General features: G+C 39.8%; 1 protein-coding gene across 4 annotated transcripts in view; it reads left to right on the top strand.

Moving 5' to 3' along the window:
* The first annotated feature begins 14,604 nt into the window (after positions 1–14,604).
* Positions 14,605–25,601, top strand: part of ylpm1 (YLP motif containing 1) — a 31,476-nt gene continuing 20,479 nt past the window's right edge. For 2 of the 4 annotated variants that reach the window (XM_036147461.1, XM_021318869.2), the window contains exons 1-6: positions 14,606–15,470; positions 17,165–17,392; positions 17,953–17,979; positions 20,226–20,414; positions 20,516–21,051; positions 21,222–24,092. In XM_036147461.1, the coding sequence (XP_036003354.1) occupies positions 14,913–15,470; positions 17,165–17,392; positions 17,953–17,979; positions 20,226–20,414; positions 20,516–21,051; positions 21,222–24,092 (4,409 nt within the window). In that variant the 5' untranslated portion in view covers positions 14,606–14,912. Of the gene's footprint in view, positions 15,471–17,164; positions 17,393–17,952; positions 17,980–20,225; positions 20,415–20,515; positions 21,052–21,221; positions 24,093–25,601 lie in introns of all 4 variants that reach the window. The other 2 variants (XM_036147458.1, XM_036147460.1) reach the window with 2 other exon arrangements.

The raw sequence follows: 25,601 nt of genomic DNA on the forward strand, positions 1-25,601 counted from the left end.
GCTGTTATTTTGTAGTGACATTTTTACTCTAACATTCCAAATCTCAGGTTTATTTTCAGTTACCATGGCAGTTAGAGGCAGCTGGAAGTTAGCTGCTCACATTTTGCTACATTTCTGTAGCAAAATGTTCAACCACCTGATTTATCGCTGTAAACGTCACAGAGGCAACGCCTCTGTGATAATTTTTTATTTACATTTATAAGTTGATGTTAAACAGTAGTATTAACATGAAAATGCCGTTGATTTATTTGTAGCTTAAAACGTTTTATTTACATTTATTTACATATGGAAAGCACCTGTTACGTAGTTAAACGGTCATTTTTGTATTTGTGTTGTCACAGTTTTCACTCTTACCTTGTATTACGAAGAAAAGAGCCACAGTAAAGAACAACTAAAGCTTGCTACGACTCCCGTCTTCATTTATAAGCATAGCTCTCAACTCTCACGCATTGACCGTGTGACACACGCATTTCATCAAATGCACACGCTCACACGCATTACTTTGAAAATCTCAATGTTACAATGAAAATCTCACTCTTGAAACACACGCGTACGGCGGAACCAATTTGCGGTACAATGGTTTCCGCACGTCCAGTAGTAGAGGTAACACAGCTGCAAGGACCGCCGCCGCGCAAACAAGTTTCCCTCATCCAAAGTGAAACACTTGTACGGTCCGTGTTGCGTGCGAATTAAATGGTAAGTCGGCATGTGTTATTACAAACTGTAACATGAAAGCAAAGTCCGTGTAAAATAGTGACAGTCTTGAATCGAACAACAGCACCCCATCCCCCCCCCCCCCCCCCCCCCCCCGTTGCACAATTTTTATCGACCAACATCACCCCCCCCCCCCCCCCCCCCCCCCCCCGTCAACAATCTCACTCTCAACACTCGTCAAAAGTTGAGAGGTATGTTTATAAGGAAGAGTTTAGCTAGTTGTATAGCGGCAGTTGCTACACTGCAATGAGGACAACACACAAAGGGTTTATAGACTTTATACAAATATACATTAAAATGTAACATAAATAAAGGAATTCTAAGGGAAAGAATGATCAAAACAAGCTTAAACCCCAAGATGAAGTTGTTTTCACGTAATCTAAAGTATGAGGTTCCATACTGAAAGAAAACTTCCGAATTTGAGTGAAACGCTGACTCTACAGACACCAACGAAAGCTGCTTCCTCTTCCTCTCTGGGCTTAGTGTCTCTGTGCTTTCTCTCCCATTTGCAAAACCTCAATCCCTGTCCCCCGCATTGATGCCAAGCCTGCGTGACCTAGGTCAAGATCAATAACCTAGTTTAAAAAGGATGGACTGTGTAAATAGAGACGATGGATCCTGCAGATGAGGATAGCTTGACCACGGCCCACCTCTGGCTGCTGCAGCAGCATTTGATCAAGTCTACACATCAACGGCTACTCAGCAGGACATAAACATGGGGCAACAAGACTGTGAAACGCACAAAGAAATGTTCCAAGTGGTGTTAAAGACGATCAAGTCTTTAGACATCCATTGTTGCAGATAAAAACAAGCCTATAAATCTACATGAACATTGTATAAAGGAAAATATCATAAAGAGTCTTTCTGTTGATAATATCTAGTCAAGCTGGTTAAGATTATCACTTAACCTAATTAATTAATTTGTCAATTAGGTTATTGTTGTATGTTTTGTAAACAAATAAAACTACTATAACATCTAATCTGTATCTCTTGGAGGAGCAACCAGTGAATGAGGCACTAAAAAGTGGCTTTAATAATTCATCATATGATGAAATCCCAAAACAATCACATATTTTCAGTTGGACTTTTATTTTAGAAAGGTGAGTCTTGCCTTATTTACTAGATATAAAATATTTTTGGAAATGCTCTTGTCATAGTAGTATATAACACGAACAGTGAGAGTAAACTAATAATCACAATACATGTTTTGATTGGTTAATGTTCAAGATAGGAGACAGAAAAAACTGTGAATTATTCACACTGATTCTAAGTCAGTCTGTCTTTTAACTATTTAAAATGTAAAGTGACAGTAACTTGGTATAGGGTGGATTTGCAGTGTATGTAACAAGTACTTGCAGGGTACTTTCCTGCTACTTTATCGATGCGCATAATGCAAATTTAAATTAAGGTTGTTTAAAAAAAATAATACAAATTACAATAAATGATAAAACCTGACTTTTTTCTCACCCTGGCAGGTACAACCATACTGGGCTATGTACTGTGATACAGTGATGCTTTTTTTCATAATGTCTTTTTTGCTTTTCAGCCTCCATTTCTCCTATTTTTTGGCATAAATAAATCTAATCAGGCAAATAAAAAAAAAACAGGTTGCAGGACCAGATAACCAGATGTTATTTTAAAAAATAGCATTTACATTACATTATTTACATTAGTGTTTACATTACAACATTCTGCTTTTCAAATGAACTCTTTACCCTTACTATAAACAATTTTCACCAAACACTGCACATATTTTATTAGTCACTAATTAACCTAATCATTGGTGCATCCACAACTGATGATATAACTTAACTAACGGTTGTTATTGTCTTTCTACTACAGATTCATTGCAAACATAGACCCCCGATACAGTACTCTAGCTACAAGAAACACTTTAAACCATGATTTCTATCTCAAGAACATCCAATCATAAAGCACATACTGGCTACACCTGCTGTCTCCCCTGAAAGCATGACACTTGATGCAGTCCAAAGCAGTTCCTTGAGATATTAAAGTGGTGCACAGGAATACTGCAGTAACAAAGCATTTGCAACATATTGTGCAGCCCTACATGGACTGCTCTTTTGTTTTACTAAATTAAAGCTGCTGAGTTCAGATGAGATCACTTTGATGTCACAACACTACATGAGGGTGTCCTCCATTTGAACTGTACCAATTCTTATTTCTCATACTGGTATGATGTCCCAGATTTTGAATGATTGATTTCATTGCACCATAAATCGAGGGTATAGTCCTAAACACAGCTGTCCCAGGTGCAACTTCCAACTCCGGGCAGTTTACTGCACATCTTCCCGTTCTTCCTATCAAGCAATTAGTGAGTCAAGGCCACTAATGACACAAGTTTTAAAAATCTGCAAAACTTTCTGTCCAAATCTACCGAGCAATTCCTGCTGTCCATCCGTGCGCATCCATGTTAATCTGTCAAGTCTATGTTTCCATGTAAAACCCGCTGGGAGAAAATGGGTGAAAATGTATGTACGTTCATTCATTTTTGTGTTTTTTCAAAATTTGCAAAAAAATCTGTATTAATTTATGTTGTCGTCATCCACCCCCCAAGTGAACTGAACTGAAAATTTTTCAGGACTGAACTGAAAAATTTGCAAAAATGCTGAAGGACGTCCAGAAAGCCAGAACAAGCATGATCAAAACCAATCTAAAAGATTAATAGAAAGACAGTGTTCTGCATGTTCTGGGAAGCAAAATATAGTGGTGATTTATAACTTCTACACAATGGTCAGTTTAGCCATCATAGTTAGAACAAAGCTAATGCATTATTTTTTTCTTCCAGGTTTAAACTTAGTGACCTAATTGAGAAGAAATAAATGTTTGAAATGGGTGCCAGATGACTTTTCTATACTTTGAGCACAAGGCGATTCAGGTTAAACTACCTGGACTGGAAAGTGTTCAGATGGAACTGTAAGTTCATCCTTTGTCAGTCAGAGAAACATTATTTATCAGAATGTTAAGAAATGTTATACTTACTTCAAAACAACAGAATTTTTAAAGACTAGAATAGAAAATAATTTAAAGATAAACAAGCCTCAATGAGCCTTTGGCTGCTAATTTGCGTAAAGTGTTTACAGAATGTAACATTTATGATGTCACTGTGACAGAGATCATTCCTAAGCCAAAAGGTTGTTCAAGGTTTGGGCATTTTTAAAAAAATCTTTGGTATCTGAGTTAATTTATGAAGAGTCAACAGCTAAGTCCTCTGGAAAATATTGAGGTAAGTTGGAAACATTTTTTTTAATTGTTGCAATTTGTTTTTACTCAAAGTTTATTTTCAACCACAAAGTTTAAGATTTCAAGACAATCAATTTCATGTAACTTACATGTAAGTTACATCAAAAACGACTTAAAGAGCCAACACTACATGTTTCTCTGCTTTCTGCCATTCAAACCGATATTATATGAAAGATTGCGGACGTTAGCAAGAAGACAACAGTCCTTCCTTAAGAAATAGATGATTGGGCTGCATGTTTACCATGCCATGACAAAAATGACCTTTTATTCAATTTTAAACTATATAGTTAGAAAGAAAATTTGAGCCCCTCCGTGGTGTAGTGGGTTAAGTCTGCTTGATCGGGGGGCCAGGGTTCAAAATTCAGATTGTGTCAGGAAGGGTATCCAGTGTAAAAACTCTGCCAAGTCTGTGTGGAAATTGTATTTATTTGCTGTGGCAACCCCTGAATAAGGGAGCGGCTGTAAGGGTTATGGTTAACCCTATGACTGATGTCTCTTAAAGGGAAAGTTTGGTGTTTTTGCCTTCAGTATCATCTTTGGTTTGCAGGAATATAGATTTATGCAAAGAGAGACACATCTAGATAAAATCTAGCTTAAGGTTAAGCTAATTGTTAGTACCAGTGGGTCCAATAACAAATCTTTTTTGCATCTTAAAACAACTTGTCTAAAAAAATGTCAACAGTTTATGTGAATAGCAACTTAAGAACCTGTTAACTGCCATCAAGTTTGTATGATATAGTTAATGACAGTAGAGAGCAGATATCTGGGGTCAGCAGACATCACTGACTTAACGGTCTAATTAAATAATCATACCATGCAAAGATCATGGCTGATTAAAGATTAAAATATTAGTATTTTTATAAAACATCGTAATATTGAGACTGGAGTCCAGTTTAGAATTGGTCCTGCTTTGAGTAACTATTGGCTTCTGCATTGAGTAAGTGCTCATCCGAATTTATACTAAATTAGGATCTTATATAAGAGTCATATATTTCCCAGGTAATGAAATGGGCAAAAAGTTACAATTCTAAAGAATAAAGAATTGATTTTTGTGATCTAACTTCACTGTCTGTAAACCTCATGAAGCTTATCAATCATTTAACACCAACTTGCTATTGAATGTCATTAGTGAATGAGATTTCTTCATTGGCAGAATAAAACATGAGCATAGGCATAAAGAAGCAGAGAAACATGGCTGGCACAATTATCTGTTGTTAAAGCTAGGCAGATTGCGACAAAACAGCAGTATTCAATGCACACAAATCCAATGAAGGGTGGTGTAACAGCAGTTAAAAATTTGCCTTTTTATAACCTGGTTGTGAATACCTTTACAATCCCCTGGGGCAGACATCTCCGGGGAACTGTGAAACTTTTCTCAAGTTTGTAAAAAAATAATTTTATATAAAATTAGTTAACTAAGTTATTTCACAGGATGGAATAAACTTCTGCAATTTAATGATCACTTGTTCCTGAGTTTCATCATAAAGCACCAAAGGATTTTGTGGACCTGGGCTTTGTTCTTCCACCAAAGTAACACTGAACTCTATAAATGCAATTAATAAAATATTCATCAACTGAAACAAGCAGAAAGTCAATATAGTATTATAGTACTTTACAAATGTGGACTTTTCTCCTTACAAAAGATGAACAGCCGCCTTTTCGCACCAGCTGCAAACAGTGAAGTGACAACAAATAAAAACCTATATTTGAAGAATTGAAGTGTTGTAAAGGAGATAAATGGAGTTGTCAAATTCCTGAGAGAATTTGAAATTGACTGCTTTCACATGTTGGTGTGTTTGTCAGGTTTGGGGGAAAAAACTGTTGAAATGCATACAGGACTATATAGAAAGCCAAAGGCTTGGAAAAAAGGGGAGGAGTCACAGATCAAGATCAGTTTTTTTTTTTTTTTTTTCAAAACCAACATTTACTGTACCTTTTTGGGAAGGACAGAGAGATTCAGGTTCGGAAGAGATCGGCAAAAACACAAATAAAACCCCAAACACTGTTTCTGTTAGGATAATAGTGCCCATATTTATTATTCCCCACAGAATACAGCAACACAAAACAGCAAGCACTTCTTAAACACTACTTCTGCTGGAATAACTATGTCCTTCATTATTCCCCACAGAATGTAGCAAAGTAGCAAGCATTATTAAACACTATTTCTGTTAGAATAACTAACTATGTCCTTCATTATTCTCCACAGAATATAGCAACACAAAACAGCAAGCACTTTGCACACGCAAAGTAGCAAGCACTTAAAGCAACATGCTTTCAGACAGGCGTGATGTTCCATCTCTTACCATGGTATAGGACTGGGAAGCCGGTAAGTCCGGTTAGAGCACAATCCACGCGGCCGGGCGTCCACACGAACCCACGGCAGACTTCAACGACTGAGGGCGGTCCCCTCCTTTTTATACTAATAAACAAAGTATCAGATGGGAGCGAGAGTGGCCAGTTCTCTCTCTCAACTGATCTGTTTGTCCCTTTTCCAAAACATGTTTCCAAAACAAAAACCGTTCCCAGCATCTTAGCAGTGTGTGAAGCAAAATAACATTGCAAACTCAGAATACAGCAAATATAAGCAATATAAGGAATACAGAATCAGTCTTTCCCACAACACATTGTCATAGGTTCCCACCACAAGTTAAAACAAGTTATAGCAAAATAACACATGTTGTTAGCAACATAATAACAGGCACGAGCATATATGTTGCTCTTAGTTTAAAACTAACCAGTTTTTCCCAAAATACATTGTCAAAGAACAAAAATAATTCTTTAATATATCAATTAGGATGGAAGCTGAAGGCAACATGTATACCAGAGGTCTCAAACTCTAGTCCTCGAAGATTGGTGTCCTGCAACCTTTAGATGTGCCTCTGCTTCAGCACACCTGACTGCCAATATGAGCTCATTAGCAGAGCTCTGCACAAGTTTCATTGAGTTTTCTAAATCAACCACAGACAGTAATTGAAGCAGCTGTTTTAAGTCTTTAGTTGTGTTTTAACCAGGTTTAATTTGCCACATGTAGCTATCATTTAAATCAGCAACTGGGAATGTCCTTTCAAATCTCAGGCAGAAAACATAACATACATTTTCAATGAATTTAAAACTAAAAAAAGGAACAGAACCTAAGTCAAGGAATGTATTCATCAAGATGCACTGCTTTAAGAAAGCACAAATGGATGCCATCTGAGAGACAGTACATAAACCGAAGATGTTCCAACACATCTGTCATTTAGGACAAGGACCCAGGCTTCAAGAAATAGCTGATCATCATTATAGGACCAAGGAGTCAGCAACACAGCAAAGCGACAACTGGAGGAAAATCTAAGAACAGAGATTTTGTTGATGAAAGAAAAAGTGTAAAATGCACACTTTGGGACCAGAAACATCATACCAGCGTAAAATAAAATGAGAAGCATTAAAACACATGTGAGGCCATCAATAGATAAAAGATACAGTATAAAAGAAGTTTTTGAAACATTTTGGAAGTTTTCTAATAAATGAATCCATGCCTTTAAAATGCCATACACAGATATATAAAAATTTGTTCTTTCTCCATTAAGTGAAGAATTTCCTCAACTGAATAGTCACAATTTTAAGTATTTAATCAGTCATCCTGCAATTTTGTCTGAAGCTACCAAACATTTTTTTAACATATAAACCAAGAATCCCCAGGATAGACTTCTCACAGCAGAATCTATGGTGTTTCCTTTTTAACGCCTGTGTTTCACTTGCAAGAATTCCCAGAAGGATTAAACTCAGCTACATAGAAATGCTGACCCAATACAATACTATTCGACTGAATAGGTGAAGTCTTGGTGTAATTCATTCCTGCAGCATCAGTATGAACAAGATTTATATGTTTTTTGAGAACAGAAACCCACCATTTTTAGCACTTTTCCATACGCCGCGTTGCCAGATAGCATCTTGTCATCTAGGTAAATTTATAGAGAAAACTAAAGCATTATTCACCCACATTTACACAGCATGCATATCGAATATAACACTTTGTGAATGCAGAATGCGCAAGTCATAATTCTGCTTATCTCACTTGTGTGACAGACCACATTTTGGAGCATAAACCAACCCATTACCACATCTGTAAGTTATAGGGAGCAACCCAATCTGCAGGACCTGGGAGCCAGGCAGCTGCTCATATTAATCATAGAGCCCACTTCCTTTTATGACACAAAGCAAATAGTCATAAATGCTCTTATCGGCCTTTCTAATAGTGGGGACGTTCCAATCAGATTCATGGTGGCACAAACTATTACATTTCATCTTTATCATATCAAACAATCACTCCTTTTTCATGGGCATCGTTAATAACAACTGGACAGCTTGTTGCATAATGAAATTCAAAGCACTCTATCGTTTTGAAGGATCTCACATTCCGTTTACCTATATTTACATATATTTATGTGGATTTTTGTTGTTTCACTGCTGAAACGGGTATGATGAATGTGTGGTTGTGGTTCTGCTGGGACATGTTACTCTCCAGAGAACTGATCTGTAATCAGGGCAACTTCTTCACATTACACTGGAAACTCCGTTGAACCTCGGTGTTTGCAGCACAATGCACGGTCCTTTTTAATGTCTTGTGGTTACTGCAGAGTGTTCAGTAATTGACATGACTGCAGCTATATTTTTGACATGCATTGCAATATGCAAAAGGCTGGATTAATAAAAGATAAATAAATGCTGTCAGCTATTTAAACAAGAAAAATATTCTTGAGATCAAAGTTTTACATTTGCAAGGAAAGACTTGCACAGTTTCTCTCATAAAAGGTGTGTACAAATTTTAGGCACCGCATTCTATATAATCAGATTTTTCGTCTTCTAACTTGTATATGCTGCATAAATTGAAGCAATTTGACTAATCAATTAATATTCCTTCCTCAAGGTCTTTTTATAAACCTATCATTAATAAAGGAAGACATTCAATTAGCAGCCAAATCTTGATTGCTAATTTTGTCATAACAGACTTCTTTTTTTATTCATTTAAAAAAAAATGTATGGTGTGAAATGAAGAATTAACTCATTTCATTAATCTAATTGTCATCTCTCTCAACCATCCCACTAACAAGTCCAAATTAATATGATTAATCAATTTGACGACATAAACTCATTCAATTACAGTTTTTCAAAGGCAAGTGGGTGTGTTGGGGTGATAGGGAGGCGCAACAAATGAAGAGAGGATGGCTTCTGAGCAGCTTTCTCTGTGAGGAGACCAGCCCACAACGTAGAAATCAAGAGAGGGCAATTAGTCATGTTGAATGGTAAACAAAACGGTGATGAAATGCGTAGGGCGGAAGCTGCACCATCACTCTGATTTGATTCCATTATTTTGCTTTGTGCAAATAATGGAATGGCTACATTTTTGACACCGCAAAACAGAATCTCAGTTATTTTACCACAAAAATAATCAACATCAATTGAAAAATGAAGGCGTATGGACGATCTTTTCCGAGAGCTCTCTGTAAAACTGGTGTTTTACCTAATCAAATGTAAGGTGGCATCGTGGGTCTTTAAACCGAGTCAGGACATGTCCTGCAAATGTTTAAACTGTCTAAATGTAAAATATACAGTTTTTACATTTAATAATAAAATAATAATACATTTTATTTAAAAGGCGCCTTTCTGGACACTCAAGGTCACCGTACAGAAGGGTAAAAAACAGAATGTCATAAACAAAAATCAAAACAAAAGACATTTAAAAAATACAGAGGCTGGGAGAGGGAAATTGATAATTAAAGAGAATTGGCCATCTTAAACAGATGAGTTTTGAGGTGTGATTTAAAATGGAAAGTGAGTCCGTGTTTCTAAGTAGGGGTGGTAGAGAGTTCCAGAGGCGGGGGGCAGAGCGGCTGAATGCTCTGCTCCCCATGGTGGTGAGACGGGCGGAAGGGACAGACAGGTAGAGAGCATTTAGAGCTTAGAATTAGGCGGTGCAGTTGTTAGGACTGTTGCATTTCAGCAGTGTCCCTCAAATCTTGTTTTTCCAGATCACTGACCATTAGCAATCAGTATGTCCCACTGGTTTCAAACCGGAGTCTGAGACACGGATATAGTTTGGTTTGATTTTAGTTGCTGGTCTATGTTCACCATTCAGAGGAAAATAAAGCAGCAAAAGCAGCCAACAGCACTTGTTCCCAGTTTGCATTTTTAGATCTCATGAGGAGTTTTACAAATGTTCTCCACCATACCTGTTATTAGAGACATTATAATTAAGCAAAGCTGCCTAAACAACTTTAGCCTCTTCGATGTATCTGGTCCACTTCGTGGGGCATCAGAACCGTTTTCCCGGTGCAACAACAAACTCCATCGACTCACACATCATTTTTATCGTTTTCTGTGCCTATGCGACCGACGAGATCTATGGCCCCTCCATCATACAAAAAACTACATATGCCAGCTTTGCAAACGGTGCACTCTGTCACCCATTTTCCCCGAGATGGTATGAGAAAAGTTATTTTGCGGTTTGTCGTTAAAGCCACACTTGAGCTTTGACATCTTGCAAACAGCTGCAGCAGCGGTGCCAGTGCTGCCCTCCAGGTCTGTCTGTGAGCGGAGAAGAACCACCCACAATGCACCAGCTCCGGAATGATGTCACATGAAAGAAAGGCTGTCATATTCCATGCATCGCACCAGTCAATTTGAAGTTCATGTATATTGGTTCCATGAACTCCTAATACTACTGCTTTTCAAACTTCCTGATTCTACTATCTGTGCTGACGCGTTAACACAGGCTTGGGCATAAATTGAAACTAGTGGGGATTCAGTTTCTGCTGTGTTTTCTGTCTTCTATAAAAGGGAGCTGGTATGATATGACGCTCCTTGCTTCTGCTGGAGTGAAGTTTCCGCCAAATCTCTCAGTTTCCATTATATTACCTTCCCCCACTAATGTGAATCTTTAGCCTTGGTTCATGTTGGAGAGACCCAAGAAATTAACAATTAATGACAAATTCTCCGAAGAGTTCAAAATTTTAAACAAGGTTCTGGTTCTCAATTTTATGCACTTCAGGAAAAAAATATTTCTGATGTCCTCTAAAGATTTTGCAAGACAAGGACAGAGCATTTTAAATCCACACAGAATGCTTAATAAAAACATAAAATTAAAATTTGCAAGTGAAAGCACTGGGCCTTATTAAATTCACATTTCTAGACCGAATATGCAAAGAAAATTTTGGTAGAAAAATACATGAATGGACCACCACCACAATAAAGCTACTAAAAACAAGATAACATTACAACTAGATTTTCTGTTAAATTTATCGCTAATCATACTTATTGTAAAAAAAAAAAAAAGCTAATTTTACCTGTGCTGTTGTTCATTTCTATTACTTCAATTTAAAGAAGCTGAAATTTATGAATTGCCTAGTTAGTTTCTACTTTATATCATCAAATAACAGATAAAGAACAATCTTAAAGCTTACAAACAAACTTCAATTGCACTGCAATTGTTGCCTCATAATTCTTATTATCCTCAAGAATATACTGTGTGATGCGCCGTAAACAAGTTTTACAGCAATGCTTTTTTTCCCCCTTCCATGAACTGGATTATTTCATGCTATGGCTCACATTGTATCTCTAAAGAATCTCTAAAAGACTCGGGAAATTAGTTAGAAGATGAGTTTTAAAACTCCTATCAGGCTTGTGTGGAAACATGCGACGTCACAAGAAGTAAATTTGAAGGTTTGATTCAGTATGTTAGCTTTTCCAGTAAGTCTCTGAGCACAAGGGTTGGTAAAGCTTGACTATGTGATGTCGGGTATTAAGCACCGACTTGAGTGTTTTTTTTTTTTTTATCTCTTTACATTGTCGTCACTGTAACTTTAGTGATGTAAATTAGATCCCTAACACAGATTCACATTTGAAATACACCACCCTAATGGATGCCTGTTGACTGCCTTTATATGATTTGTATATTTTCAGATCCAAAGTGAAGAGAGCTAGTTGTGCCGACACAGCAGTTTGGGTGATGTCCTTTAATGCGCCCTGTCTTATCAGCCTTGCATCGCCCCTCAGCGAACCCATTTCTGATTAAGCAGAGTGTCTTTGTTAGCTTTTATATGAGGAGCAGTTCATAGAGGTACCATCTCTAATTTGAGAATTGAGGTGTTACATTGGAGACAATTAGACCGCGGTTCGATTGCCACGCCGAGGCTTAGATGCTGACAGCCAAGAGAAGGCTTTGAAATGTCATACCAATTAATCTATCCAGCCATCAAACAATATTCTGGAAACAAAGTCAGGGGGTGGGGCGATCAATCCGCATCACTTTTCTCCTCACTGGGTTATGGGAAAATTGATTCGCCAAACAAAGCATTTTAGAAGCAGTGCATGGACTTGTTCGGGATCTATTAGCCTCCATTGAGCATTTTGTTTAACATAGGATTTTCATCACAGAGGAAACGCCGTGTCCTCAATATTGTGAGCCACAACTTTACAATTCCTGATTTGTTTGCTCTTGCTCGGGAAGCTTTAGAAAGTGCTGATTGTGATCAAAATGGACCGACTTACTTTGCATTTAAAATATATTAGTCAACCGTATATGCAATAATTCCTGCTACAACCGATTATAAAGCAGTAAAAAATTATCAGCCTTGAACTTTCGAATCAAGGAAGCATAAATCTTAACTCTCAGTATTATTGTGCACTGTGACGATATCCTGCCATCCTATACAGTGTGGCTGCCTTGAGCTGTATCATGAATCCCTTGTGCAGTGTATTGTTCTAACTGTATCACATTGTGCCCGTCATGCTGTTTCAGAGAGGAGAAAGCTTCCTCTATGGGATTTCTCATTCCCCCTTCCCCTGATAATCTATCTCTCCCTAAAGGCTGGGCCTCCCTGACCTTGTCTTATTCATCGAGGGCGCCTTAAGTGAAAGAACTGAGGCCTGAATGGACCATTTCTCCTCTTTTAACACCCCTTGAATGTCATTGGTGAAATATGAAGTCATTAGACGATATTAAAACACTGCTGACAAACTAATTAACGGGAGACATTAAACAGGACCGGCTTGATTAATCCGCTTTAACGGTTCTTTTAAAGTGGTTCTGGTCAAAATTAAAACAGATTTACTAGTGATGTTAAGGAAAATTATTTTATTTGTATCAGGCCTCAAGGGCAACCTAAAGTCAACGGTCTTATACCTGCTACCACTCTCTTGACAAACAAATCGTCCTTGTAGACTGTGTGAACACTTGCAGCTGATCTTTAGGTGTTTTACTCAACATTATCCAAGACAGTATAACAATATAATATTGATAATTTATTAATTTCATTGTATCTTTAGTTTATTTTTTTTTTTATAGGGGGAAGCGGTATCAACAAATACAGTATACTATAGCGCACAGAATTGGCATTGCCCTCAGCAGCTGTGTGTTTTAGGGTATCAATATGTCATTTAAAAACGATTGTACAGTACTGCAATTCCTTATTTTACGTCAGTGTGCTTGCACATTCCCAATTCACAAAAAATATGATCCAGCCAGTATTATTAGCAGTGGCAGACCTACCCAAACATTGGTATAGCCGCCGCAAACAAATATTTAATTACAACAAAAACAAAATCAGTTGCATCATAGAATTTGCTTTTTTTTTTTTCTTGGACCAATTATGAGAATAAAACACTTTCATCAATCATTTAAAACTATTATGATTACTGGAGATCATCTCACGGTCCACTCATCAGGTGTTGACCTGATGTTTCGATTTGAATGACTTGAACAAGTTTTTTTTTAAATACTTAAAAGTTTATGATAACTCAGTGTTTTCGCGTTCGATGCGTCTGTTATTGCAGTAATTATCATCCTTTATTGTGCCAATTCCAGCGGTATTGTTGTTGGCGTTACCAATGTCGTTTTCTAAATATCTATGCAAATGTCTCCATCTAGCGGCAACAGTACAAATTGCATTTACTCCAGTGACAGAAACCAGTTTAAATGGGAAAAGCGCCAGAAACAAGTCACTTACGGTTTATGCTAAAGTGAAACTTCTTGCTTGTACACCAGCTTCCTTGTTCTAATGATATTTTCTACTTGCTGAGGCCGTTGAGCTTTTAGGTAACATTGTCACCGGAAGTATTTTGCACTAGCACGACACGTGTACTACTACATACATGTATGTTTTGCTTTCAGTACGCTTATGTCTACGTTCCTAAATAATAATAATAATAATAATAGTAATAATAATAATAATAATAATAATAATAATAATAATAATAATAATAATAATAATAATAATAATAATAATAATTTGTAAATGTGTTCCTTCTGCCTGAATTTGCATCAATTTGTATTGATGTTATTTTGTTATTTCCTCAATCCTTTAATAAAACTGATTACATCCGTGTTTTGGGTCTACAATACAGTTTAGACGTTATGTTTGTGACGTAAAAAATTGTTACATAATACTTGTTTTAGGTTTTTTTTGTTCCTGTGATGTCCCTTTTAACACACTATCTGCGCATGCTTCATTAATCCACCAAGTTCCACCGCGATAAATAAATAAATAAATAAATATCCATAGACATTGTACGTATATGATGTCTATGAGTAAAAATGCTAGTATTTCATTGATTTATTTGACAGTAGGGTTGCAAAGGGAAGTACAAGAACCGTGTGACGTATTTCCGGCTTGAGCTGCGTGCTCGTTATCGTCGGCCATTCGGCGACACAAAGCGTCTGAACGTTTAAATCTCTAAATTCTCTGAAGTCTGAACTGTTAAACTAGTCAAACAAGCGACATCAATTCATGCTGTAATTATAACCTAATTAACGGTATCGTTGCTTGGACGATGAACTGACGATGTAGCTATTTCCCATTGAAGAGTGGACGTCGACGTTAGCTGCTAGCCTTGTTAGCCACTCCAGGCCTTTCTGCATGTCATCGCGTTGAACTCCTGCGGCTTTGTTTTGTAAAATGTATCCGTCTTGGGGAAACTACGGGCCCCCTCCCGCGCAGAGCTACGGGGGACCTGGCTCCCGTAAGCCTCCGGTTGGAGCAGGCCAGGCTCCCGGTGCTTTCGGCGGCTTCGAGGCCCCCTCCAGCGGCTCGGTGTTCTCCAGCCTCCAGGAACAGCACCGGCAGCAGATGCAGCAGCTCCAGATGCTGCACCAGAAGCAGCTGCAGTCCGTGCTGCACCACGGTAACAGCGGCCCCGGGTTCGGGGGTGGACCCCCGGGTCCGCCCCCGGGTCCACCGGGTCCCCCGTGGCATGCAGAAGGACCGGGCCAGGCGGAGGGCGGCGAAAGTGCTCAGCCGTACCTTATGCAGGAGAGGACCCCGATCCCGGCACCGAGAGGACCGCTGCCCCCCAAGCACGCTCCGCCACAGCCCCCTCCGCAAGCAGCCGAGTCCAAGCCGGCTCTGCCTCCTCCAGAACCCCAGCCGCCCAAACCACAGGAGAAAATCGGAGCTCCAGAGGCCAGCAACACAAGCCTATCCACCGCAACAGATAACAGTTCCGTTCCTTTACAGGTAAATGCCTTTAATTGCTCTTAATTGGTGTTTTAATTCTGGTTTTAAACAACAAAGTTTGCTTAATTTATCAAGTGGGACCAAAAAAAAAAAAAAGTCTAAATCCTGAAAATAGCTTTGATTTGTTTTCCATTTCTGATTCAAAACGGACCTTATGCAATTAAAGCGTGTGCTCAGCGTGACTGTACACCATTATTTACGGTGTTAACAGTAAATGCTTTCAGGAGTGGTAAAAAAAAATAGACAATGAAGGACATTATTGTTATATTTACTTCACCAATCTTACGGATAAAACGCTAAATCTACCATGACAGATGTGTCCACATGTCCTGCTCCAACAGCAGTCAGAACATGCAGCCATGTGTCTTTAAATTAAATTATGTATTTTCTTAATATAGCACAACTCTGCTCAGAAAACGTTTTATACAAACGTTTACAAGTAACTAAAGCATTCATACAAACATATCAAGGCTAGCTAGTCCTCAAAACAAGTCATGGGTAAAAAAATTAAATTAAATGAGACAGAGAATAAGGATTAAACACACTTGCACAAATGTATTAAATACTTTATGGAAAATAATTTTTTAGTAATTAAAACTTGTAATCATGTCCTGTGTGGAGAAACTAGTGCTCAGGTGGACATGTTCTTCCAAGGTCATTTTTTGTGCTTTTTTTTATCTCAACTTTTGTAATAACAGGGGTTTACTGAATATTTAAGCAATAACAGACCTGCTAAATTATCCAGCTCTGATCCATAAGTAAGTACATGTGACAAGATCTGTGCTGAATATGGGGATTTCTATTTCTAAAACGGCTTGCTAGAGTCTATTTTAAAGCTTACTATTTTAAATAAGAAGCTGTTGAAGTTGGGTGGGGGAAAAAAATACATGCTTGCCGAAGCAATTATTATTGCTTATTTGTTCATGTGGACTTTAAAGTTAAATCATAATGACCTTTAAAACAGTCTTAATTGGCATATTTCTAAGTGACTAAAGCCTGTAGAAGCGTTTCATTTAATCAAATCTAGAAAATAAAAAATAAAAAAAGCGATCCAGGTATTAACAACACAAAAATTGATTGTAAAATATTTATTTGATAACCCAGGACAGACTTTTCAATATTGCAGATTTTAAGTGCTTGTCCAAAGAGCAAACAAATGTGAAAATGCGTTGGGGAATCAGAAGCCAGCAGCTGCAGTGGTTTGTGCAACAAATGCTTTACCTTGGTTTATTGCTATAGTTTAAAAAGCACGAAGCTAGAGCTTCAGCTCAATCTGTTCTGCCTGCAATTTTGATAAACAGAAAAAATATGGCTATAAGCACCAGCTTCCAACAGGCAAGTCCTGGTTTTATTTCCTATTTATCTTTTTTTGTTGTTGTCAAGGGAAAATAAATGTTGGTTGACCTGTAGTTACGGCCGACGTTACAGTGCACATGCTGCCTGGCGCTTGTGCACGACTCTTGAGTAAAACGAGTTCTGTCCGAGTAAAACTCAGACAAGCTTTCAGTGCCAAAACGGCCTAACACATAATTTACGTAATTATTTAATGTGTTGAAAGTTTCTAACAGCAACATGTCAAAAGTGTTATAAGTAAATGATCTTAACTCTGTAGGCGATAACCTGTCTGTTAGAAGGAAGTGAAAGTCTCGTCCTCGTTTGCTTTCATTCACGATGCTGTTGTCGTTTTCTATCAGGAGCAACAGAATGTGTGGTACAAACAGCATCTTCAGAATTTACAGAAACTTAGGCAAGAGAAAGCCAAGCAAAATCAGAAAGAGGCCAATGCCTTTCAACCACCGCCGCCACCCACGAGTCAGGCAGCTCCTCCACCCCCTCCTTCAGAACCACCTAAAGGAGCACCTCCACCGCCGCCTCCAAAAGAAGAGCCCCCTGTGCCGCCTCCACCACCTTCAGAAGCAGCGGTAAGTTTGATTTAAAATTATGCCGATGTTTATAAATCATTAGTTTGACAAAAATGTTTTTTATTAACTGCCTGTTAAATAAGTTGTTAATTTCTTATACAGTTTCTCTATTCTTTCCGTTAATGCAATATGATGTGATGTAAACGCAGCAGAGCTTAAATAAGACACAAAGTCTTCATCTAATAAAATTGGTTGGGAATGTTTTTTTTTATAAGAATTCTCCAAATGTTTTCTTTTGATAATAAATATCCTCTCTGAACCCAAAGTTTATCTATTCCTGAAGGCTGAAGAAACATTCCTAAATTGATTTGCACTTTAGGAAACAAGAACTATTCATAAGTGTTTGGTTTAAAAATCATTGTCCAATTTATTATAGCTCTGCTTGTACCAATTCAAGACTTTTCTTCAATGCTTTATACATGCATTTACTGTTAAACCATGAGGATAGTTTTGATTATTAAGTATTTCTTATTTTACACAACTGTCTTTATGAACATATTAGATCGTTTTTTCAGTAGCCCCACAGACTAAATGTATATATTGTTTGCATAATTTTACAGAGAAACTCAACTAAATTTACAGACACAGTAAGTCTTACTGCCCGTTTTTCCGTCATTTTTTATGTTCATGCATATTTTGCCTCAGTTCTCGTGATGCCTGCCATTTTGAGTAGGGTTGGGTTCAAACATATTTAAAAACAAGTGATACACATTGGTATGTAGACCATTACCTATGCAAACAAAACTTCTGCCTATCAAAATAAGTTAAATAATTATAAAGGTTGTGAAAATATTCATAAGCTTTCTTATTAGTGGCGTTTGCCAGGAAATAATGTCTTCCATCTTTCATATGACCTGTACTAGAAAGGCTCTTCAACAGCAACGTTACGCTGCTTTTCCTGATGTTTTGGCAGAAATCTAAAAGTAAATCAAAACTATCGAAAAACAATTGTATCACTAATAGATATATACTTGCAACTCCTTTGTTGTTTGCACGTTTCAAATTTAGCAATTTCATATTTTAAGGATTGTTCCATCAGCAGTAATAGTTTTCACAACATTAATACAGCATGAAAAGGCATCACAACCTATTTAGTTTGCTACAGTAAATTACATTACAAATCCTGACTTATAAATTTTTTAGGTGTCTGAAATCACTAGTATATTGAATCAACCTTAATACTAGGTACACTGACCCAGTTGTCCCGTTGTGACCCTAGTGATGTATGTTATTTCCTTATTACACATCAACAGAGACTACTGGAAAAGCAGTTATAAGATTTGTATCTTTTCCTCTGACAATTTTAAGAGGCTAAACTCCTCTCTCCTGCGGTGAATATTTACTAGCGGTTATTTAACCTGTTTTTAAAAGCTGGGACGCATTTTTGTGTCAGGAATGTTTAGGCATTTGAAAATTTCTATTTGGGTTATTCTCAACTCTGCAAGCGCTATTAGTTTGTATTGCTGTCTCTGTCCAAAACCTAAAATGCCGTTCTTCAAGCATGACTTTGAAAACATAAATGTCTAAATAAAATACCTCAATGCAATCAAAACATGCAATCTCATTATTTTAGATGGAACTAAAAATTGTGATGTGAAGAGCTAAAGGTATCTTTGTAAATGGACTGTGGTATGGCGTAACACACCATCTCTGTGTTGTTCTCCAGTCTCTTGTTTACAATGCCAGCCAGCAGCATGTGCATGTGAATAGCTGCTCATCTGGGCTTAGCACCTCCCTGCCCGCAAAATGCTACCCTCAGACAGAGTAGCATAGGAGCGAAATAGCGGAGAGCACACCCAGTGGATAGAAACGTTACCTTGCCAACAGCATTGTAAAGTTAGAAGTTACTTCTTCACTGGACATGTTCCTCCGAATGGTGATGCTGTGTATCCATCCTTTGTACAGGGTTTCCCGCAGCGCTATCTTGGCGAGGCGGTCGCCAACATTCCAAAAAAAAAAAAAAACTCAACGTCTCGCCTAAGCAAATTCCTGGGGGAAACACTGTTTGTAAATATGCGCATACAAGTTGACGGGTGAGAAGGGGAGAGGTTGCACCTGGAGTGAAGGTAGAGAGAGTCGTGGCTTGTCACATATCTCGTTTTGGTCTACAGACGGTGCTCGACGACCCACCTACTGAAGAAATTTCGCCTTTTGCTCCCTTTAAACATACCCAACCCTACTTAACCGAGTCCCCTATTTTTCTTCACATTTACGTTTGAGATGGGCTCGACACACGAGAAGCGACAGCGACTAAGGGCAACCTGTGACTGACAAGGATAAAGAGTCAGAAGATTTTACTGACAAGGAAGCAGCACGAGGAATATCATCATTTTAAGGGCACGCCTCTGGGCTGATACAGATAAATGGCTGTAGAGCCAAGCAACGGCGGCAAAAGTTGAACATTGTTCAACTTTCTTGTGTCGCGTCACAAGCCCACGTGTGCACATTCACATGTACGAGGTCAAAATTTCACACACAAATTTAGCCGGTCTCTTGGCTAGAGGACAGCAAGTCATTCTTGCCTCGTTGCATATGTTACATAGGAAATTAATGGAGAAGGAGCAACGTCACTCCCCATGTGTTGAGCTCATGATGTAGGACTCCATCGATCAAAGTGATGCTTTCCAGTCTAGTCATTACAGCGTTCTAGCAATAGAACTTTTGATAGATGTCAGTTGTTTTTAGAGGAAGATATCTGTAGTGCTTTGACTTGATCTTGAAATATTTATTTTTATTGCAAATTGATCTCTTGTGTTTTACAAAAATATCAAAAATGTTTGTTATAGCTAAAAAGATATGCTTAGGCCTGATCTTAGCTTGTTTCTGTTTGAAGCCTGATACTCCAAAAGACCCAGAGGAAGCCGCTCGTCTCCAGCAATTGCAGGCTGCTGCAGCACACTGGCAGCAGGTTCAACAGCAAAGAGTCACTTTACAATACCAGGCTCTCATGCAGCAACATGAAAAACTTCAGCAGCTTCTTGAACAATATCAACAACTGATTCAGCAACCTCCAAATCTGCAGGTTGGTAAAGGACTATCAGCTTTAAATTTCAGTTCTTGTTGTTGCTTTGTTTATTACTGTACACTGTTTAAAACTAATAACATTCTTTGTTTCCTTTGCAGACAATGTCTGCAGAATTGCAACTGAGGCACTATGAAATGCAACAGCAGCAGTTTATGTCTTTATTCCAAAACTGGAATAGTTCTTTTGCTTTGTGGCAAGAGCAGTTCCAGTCTTATCCTCACAAAGACCAATTACAAGACTATGAGCTCCAGTGGAAGCAGTGGCAAGAGCAGATGAATGCTACCAATACCCACCTTGCAGAAAGGGTGGCCACTATTACTGCCATGGTGCCATTTGCATCAGGCCAATATAGTGCTATGATGGGACAGTTTGCTCAGTACCCTGGACAAGAGATGCAAATGCAGCAGCAAGTAGTAAACCCTGTTGTCCAACCTCCTCCAGTTGCTGCCGGTGCTATGGCTCCAGGTGCTGCTGGTGCTACACCACCAGGTCAACCACCTCCTACCTTGGTGGCACATTCAGAATCATCTGAAGGACCCTCTATACAAGGAAGTCTTTCTACTGGGGTAGGAGTCATGCCCCCTGGTCCCATGACAGCACAAACACCAAGTTTCAACAGTATAAGTGGGCAACGGTAAGTTGGATTTGCTTTGTACTTACTATGACCCACTTTATATTTATGTAAGACTTTCATTACAAATGCAAAACCAATGTGCTAAATTTGTGTGGCTCTTTGTACATATTATTAATATTTGTTGTTAAACGTGGTATATTTGATTTGTTCGGTTTTCTTTTTGTTGCCAGGCCCAGCAGATTTGACCAGCCACCAAAAGGTTTTGATGGGCCCCCTAAGTTTGACCAATCACAGCAGCGTTTTGATGGTCCCCCAAGGTTTGAACTGCCTCAACAGCGTTTTGATGGTCCCACGAGGTTCAACCAACCTCCTCAACGTTTTGACGGTCCCCCAAGGTTTGATCAACCACGGCAGCGTTTTGATGGTCCCCCAAGGTTTGACCAACCACCGCCACGTTTTGAACGTCCCCCAAGGTTTGACCAACCACCACCACGTTTTGAACCTCCTCCAAGGTTTGACCAACCACGACAGCGTTTTGACGGTCCCCCAAGGTTTGACCAACCACCGCCACGTTTTGATGGGCCCCCTAGGTTCGACCAGCCACGGCCACGCTTTGATGGTCCCCCAAGGTTTGACCAACCACGTCAGCGCTTTGAGAATCCCCTCAGACATGACCAGCCACAATTTGGACAGCAATCTAGATTGGACTCAACAAGGCCTTTTGGCCCTCCGCCACATTTTGAATCTCCTTCACCACCTCCGCAAAAAAAGCAACAAAGTCCTCAACCTAAGTTGGAGACGGACATTCAGAGTTCTGCCAGTACAGATTCAACAAAGGCACCTGTTCAACCACAGCCTGACAAAGATAAAAAATTACCAAATAAGGCAACAGCCGAAGACTTGACAGATGATAATTTGCTTGGAGTAGAGGGCTTTTTTATTCCAGATGACCCCATTCCCCAGAAAATCTCTGACACCGACAATTCGTCGGCTGATAAATCAAATGATAAAAGTGTCACTGATGATGGCAGTAAAGACAAACCTGGTACAGTAACTGAAGCCTCTGCTTCAGTACCAAAACCCCAACCCCCTCCACAAAATTCACAAAAAGATCATGGACTACTGACAAACAACAAAACTCCATCCATTAATAAGACAGCAGAAATCCAGCCAGAATCACAAGCATCTGCTCAGTTGGTACCAATACCAGAGCCTCCAAAGTTGCCTCCTGGCAGGGGACGAGGCCAACCTCCCCTGCGTGGTCTTGGGCGTGGACAGTTGGGTCCTGGCCAATTCAAGGAACATAATACTGCAGAAACTGAGGAGGAGATGGGAGAAATGCCTGATGATTACATGCAACTAGAAGAAGATACAGGAATAGCTGAAGATCAACAAGACTACTGGCAAGATCCTTCATATAAGGGCTTTGGTAATGATGAATCAGAGATGCCCCCTGAAGATACTTGGATGCCAGAAGAACATTACTTTGAAGAGGAGGAGTATTACGAGGAACCAATGGCACCACATATGGGACGAGGCAGGCCCCCAATGAGAGGAGGGCCCCCTATTGGAAGAGGAGGACCACCAATGGGACGGGGAGGTCCCCTTTTGGGAAGTGGGCCGCCTATAGGAAGAGGAGGTCCACCCATGGGTCGAGGGTATCCTCCCATGGGTAGAGGAGGACCTCCCATGGGCAGAGGAGGACCTCCCATGGGCAGAGGAGGACCTCCCATGGGTAGAGGAGGACCTCCCATGGGCAGAGGGGGACCTCCCATGGGCAGAGGGTATCCTCCCATGGGTCGAGGTGGGCCTCCCATGGGTAGAGGAGGCCCTCCCATGGGTAGAGGGGGACCTCCCATGGGCAGAGGGTATCCTCCCATGGGTAGAGGAGGACCTCCCATGGGTAGAGGAGGCCCTCCCATGGGTAGAGGAGGACCTCCCATGGGAAGAGGGGGAGTACATATGGGAAGAGGTGGTCCATCAGTAGATAGAGGAGACCCAGATGATATGCACTGGGGAGACACAGAGTCAGCTGAATGTTCTGAGGAAGGAAATACTTACTGGGAAGAATGGCAACCTCAAATGAGAGGCATGAGACCCCCATTTCCACCCGGTCGTGGTCGACCGCCTCGGGGGCACCCTGGTTTCATGCCTCGAGGGCGAGGTGGTCCACTTCACCCAGCTCATGGCGAAATGGGTCATGAGCCGGTAGGTCATGAAATGGGCTTGGATGATACTGATATGGATCAATCAACGCACCCAATGTACCCTGAACATGACCCATATGGCCATCCGAGGCATCTTGATGTAGGAAGAGGCAGGCAACGTGTACCACCGCCTCCTCATGAAATGATGGAACGTTTGGAGGAGCCTTTGTATGATGGAGGGGAAGAAGATTCTGAATGGTATCCGCATGAGAGAGGCCCTCCAATGCCTCCACATGAAATTATAGATAGGGGAGGAATAAGAAGACGACCTATGGGTCGAGGAATGGCAAGGGGAATGTGGCGTCCAGGCCCAAATCATGAGGAATGTGAAGAGGTGTATGATGAGGACTACGCTGCAGATTATGACCATGGTGATGAGGGGTATCGACGGCCTCCAGCCCCGGAGTATCGATCTGATGATCACCATGAAGCCAAGTACTATGAGTCTGAGTGGGACAGAGATCGTGCTCTTCCTGAAAGAGAGTATCCTCCCCGCTTGCCACCCCCACCACACCTCAGAGAGGAACGTTGGAATCCGGAAATTGAGAGACGCCACTTATATCCATATGATGAAAATGACAGAGGAAGAGGAGAGCGTCAAATTCTTGAATATAGGGATGAGCCCCCATATAGGCTAGAGGAATCACCACACTCACGGGCTTCAGACTGGGAAAGGCGTTCTCCACTACCAGTGAGGGCGTATCCCGACTACAATGATAGACCTCAGTATGATGAGCGTAAGGAGGAGCCTCCACATGCTTCATCTGTTACAGATGTACCTGTAAGCTCAGTGGAAGCAGCAACCCATGAAATGAACAGGGCAAATGTGCTTGCCCTTTCTCAACGGCAGCATGAGATTATCTTAAAAGCTGCTCAAGAGCTTAAGCAAATAAGGTAATTTCTTATTTTTTTTAATTCATTTTAACAGTTGATAAAATAACATGTTGCAATAACTGATATCAGTAAGATATTCACTTTTGGACACGAGCTCTTTACCCCTTACACTGCCTCAGTGGGTGCTTATAAACCTTTATTAAGCTTGTTTTACTTACTGAACAAAATCTTTAGTGTGTCCATCTGTCTTCACCTCAGTAACTGTAGCTGAAATTATTAAAAAATAAAACCTGCTCCAGCAGGATCTTAATTCATATTTAAGAAATGGAGGGATTGAAATATGATGGTTTCATTCTTCCCAGATGGTGGTAGTACATATGTGCATGACACAGTTGGATAAGTGGTCTAGTTGTTGAAAAATTGATAGAGTAATTGGTAAGATGAAACTTTGGGCACCACCTAAACTAAACTAAAAATAAACGGTAGATAATGGGTAACTCACCCCGATGCAATGGCATAACTCTGCCCCTAGACAATTTTTGGAAGATGCCATCAAAGTGGGTGCTTGCTAAGGCACACACTGCTAAGTGTGAAAATGAGCAGTGGGGGTTATGCGGGGGGCTGTGGTCAGGATGAGGGAAAGTGACATGTTAAAACATGGAGTGGCCTGTGCGACATCTGGTGGTTTCGCCACAGATCGGTCTTTTGAGGTGAAGGGTTTCTCACCCCCGTCATCACTGGAGATTGAGGAAGGCTTTGTGGCTAAGGCTCCATCCGAACACCTTTATTTAGTAAGGACTCTTTAGCCAAAGCAGAAGTCCGCCAGCGGTCACCATGATAAATGCTGTCTGAATAGTGCAGTCAGTAAGGAACGAGGTAGGAAAAGGAGCTTGTATGCTTCCTGCTGCGGCTAGTTTAGCCTAGGAACCTCACAACATTCCTTACCTGTGGTAAGGAGCCTTAAGGTAAAGTATGACGTGACGTATAAGCACAGCCCACCTCATGGAAGTTAATGAGAGAAGAGAGCGCATACTTTGTCGTTCATTTTTGGAAGGCTGTCGGCCCGGATTTAACTGATACACGTGTGTTTCCTTCATGTAATGAAGTCGGAGATAAAGGCTACCTGAAATCGGCGCCAGGCTTATAATATGGTGGGGGGAAACCTGTGCTCTATTTAAGCTTTTACACTTTTTCATAGCGCATGAGAGAAAATCATTACTGTTAACGACTGCTTAAAGAAGCAATAAGGGAAATGTCATTATTGTAGATAAAAAAAACAACTAAAAAATAGTTTTGTGAAGAACTAAAGGTATCTTTACATGGACTTTGGTTTAACGTCACACTCGTCAAATGTCTATGTTGTTATCCAATCTCTTGTTTACATAGCCGGGCAGGCCAAGCATACACGTACGTGAACATGTTTGCATGTATGTGCATGTGAACAGCTGCCACTCAGGTCTTAACCACTCCATGCCTATAAAATGCCATTGCTAGGCACAAAATGGCATGCATATCGGATCAAAACGTTCTCTTGCTAACAGCATTAGAAAGTTATGAGTTACTTCTTCA

The sequence above is a fragment of the Fundulus heteroclitus genome, chromosome 15, assembly GCF_011125445.2.
Source record: "Fundulus heteroclitus isolate FHET01 chromosome 15, MU-UCD_Fhet_4.1, whole genome shotgun sequence".
In the NCBI taxonomy this organism is placed as follows: Eukaryota; Metazoa; Chordata; class Actinopteri; order Cyprinodontiformes; family Fundulidae; genus Fundulus; species Fundulus heteroclitus.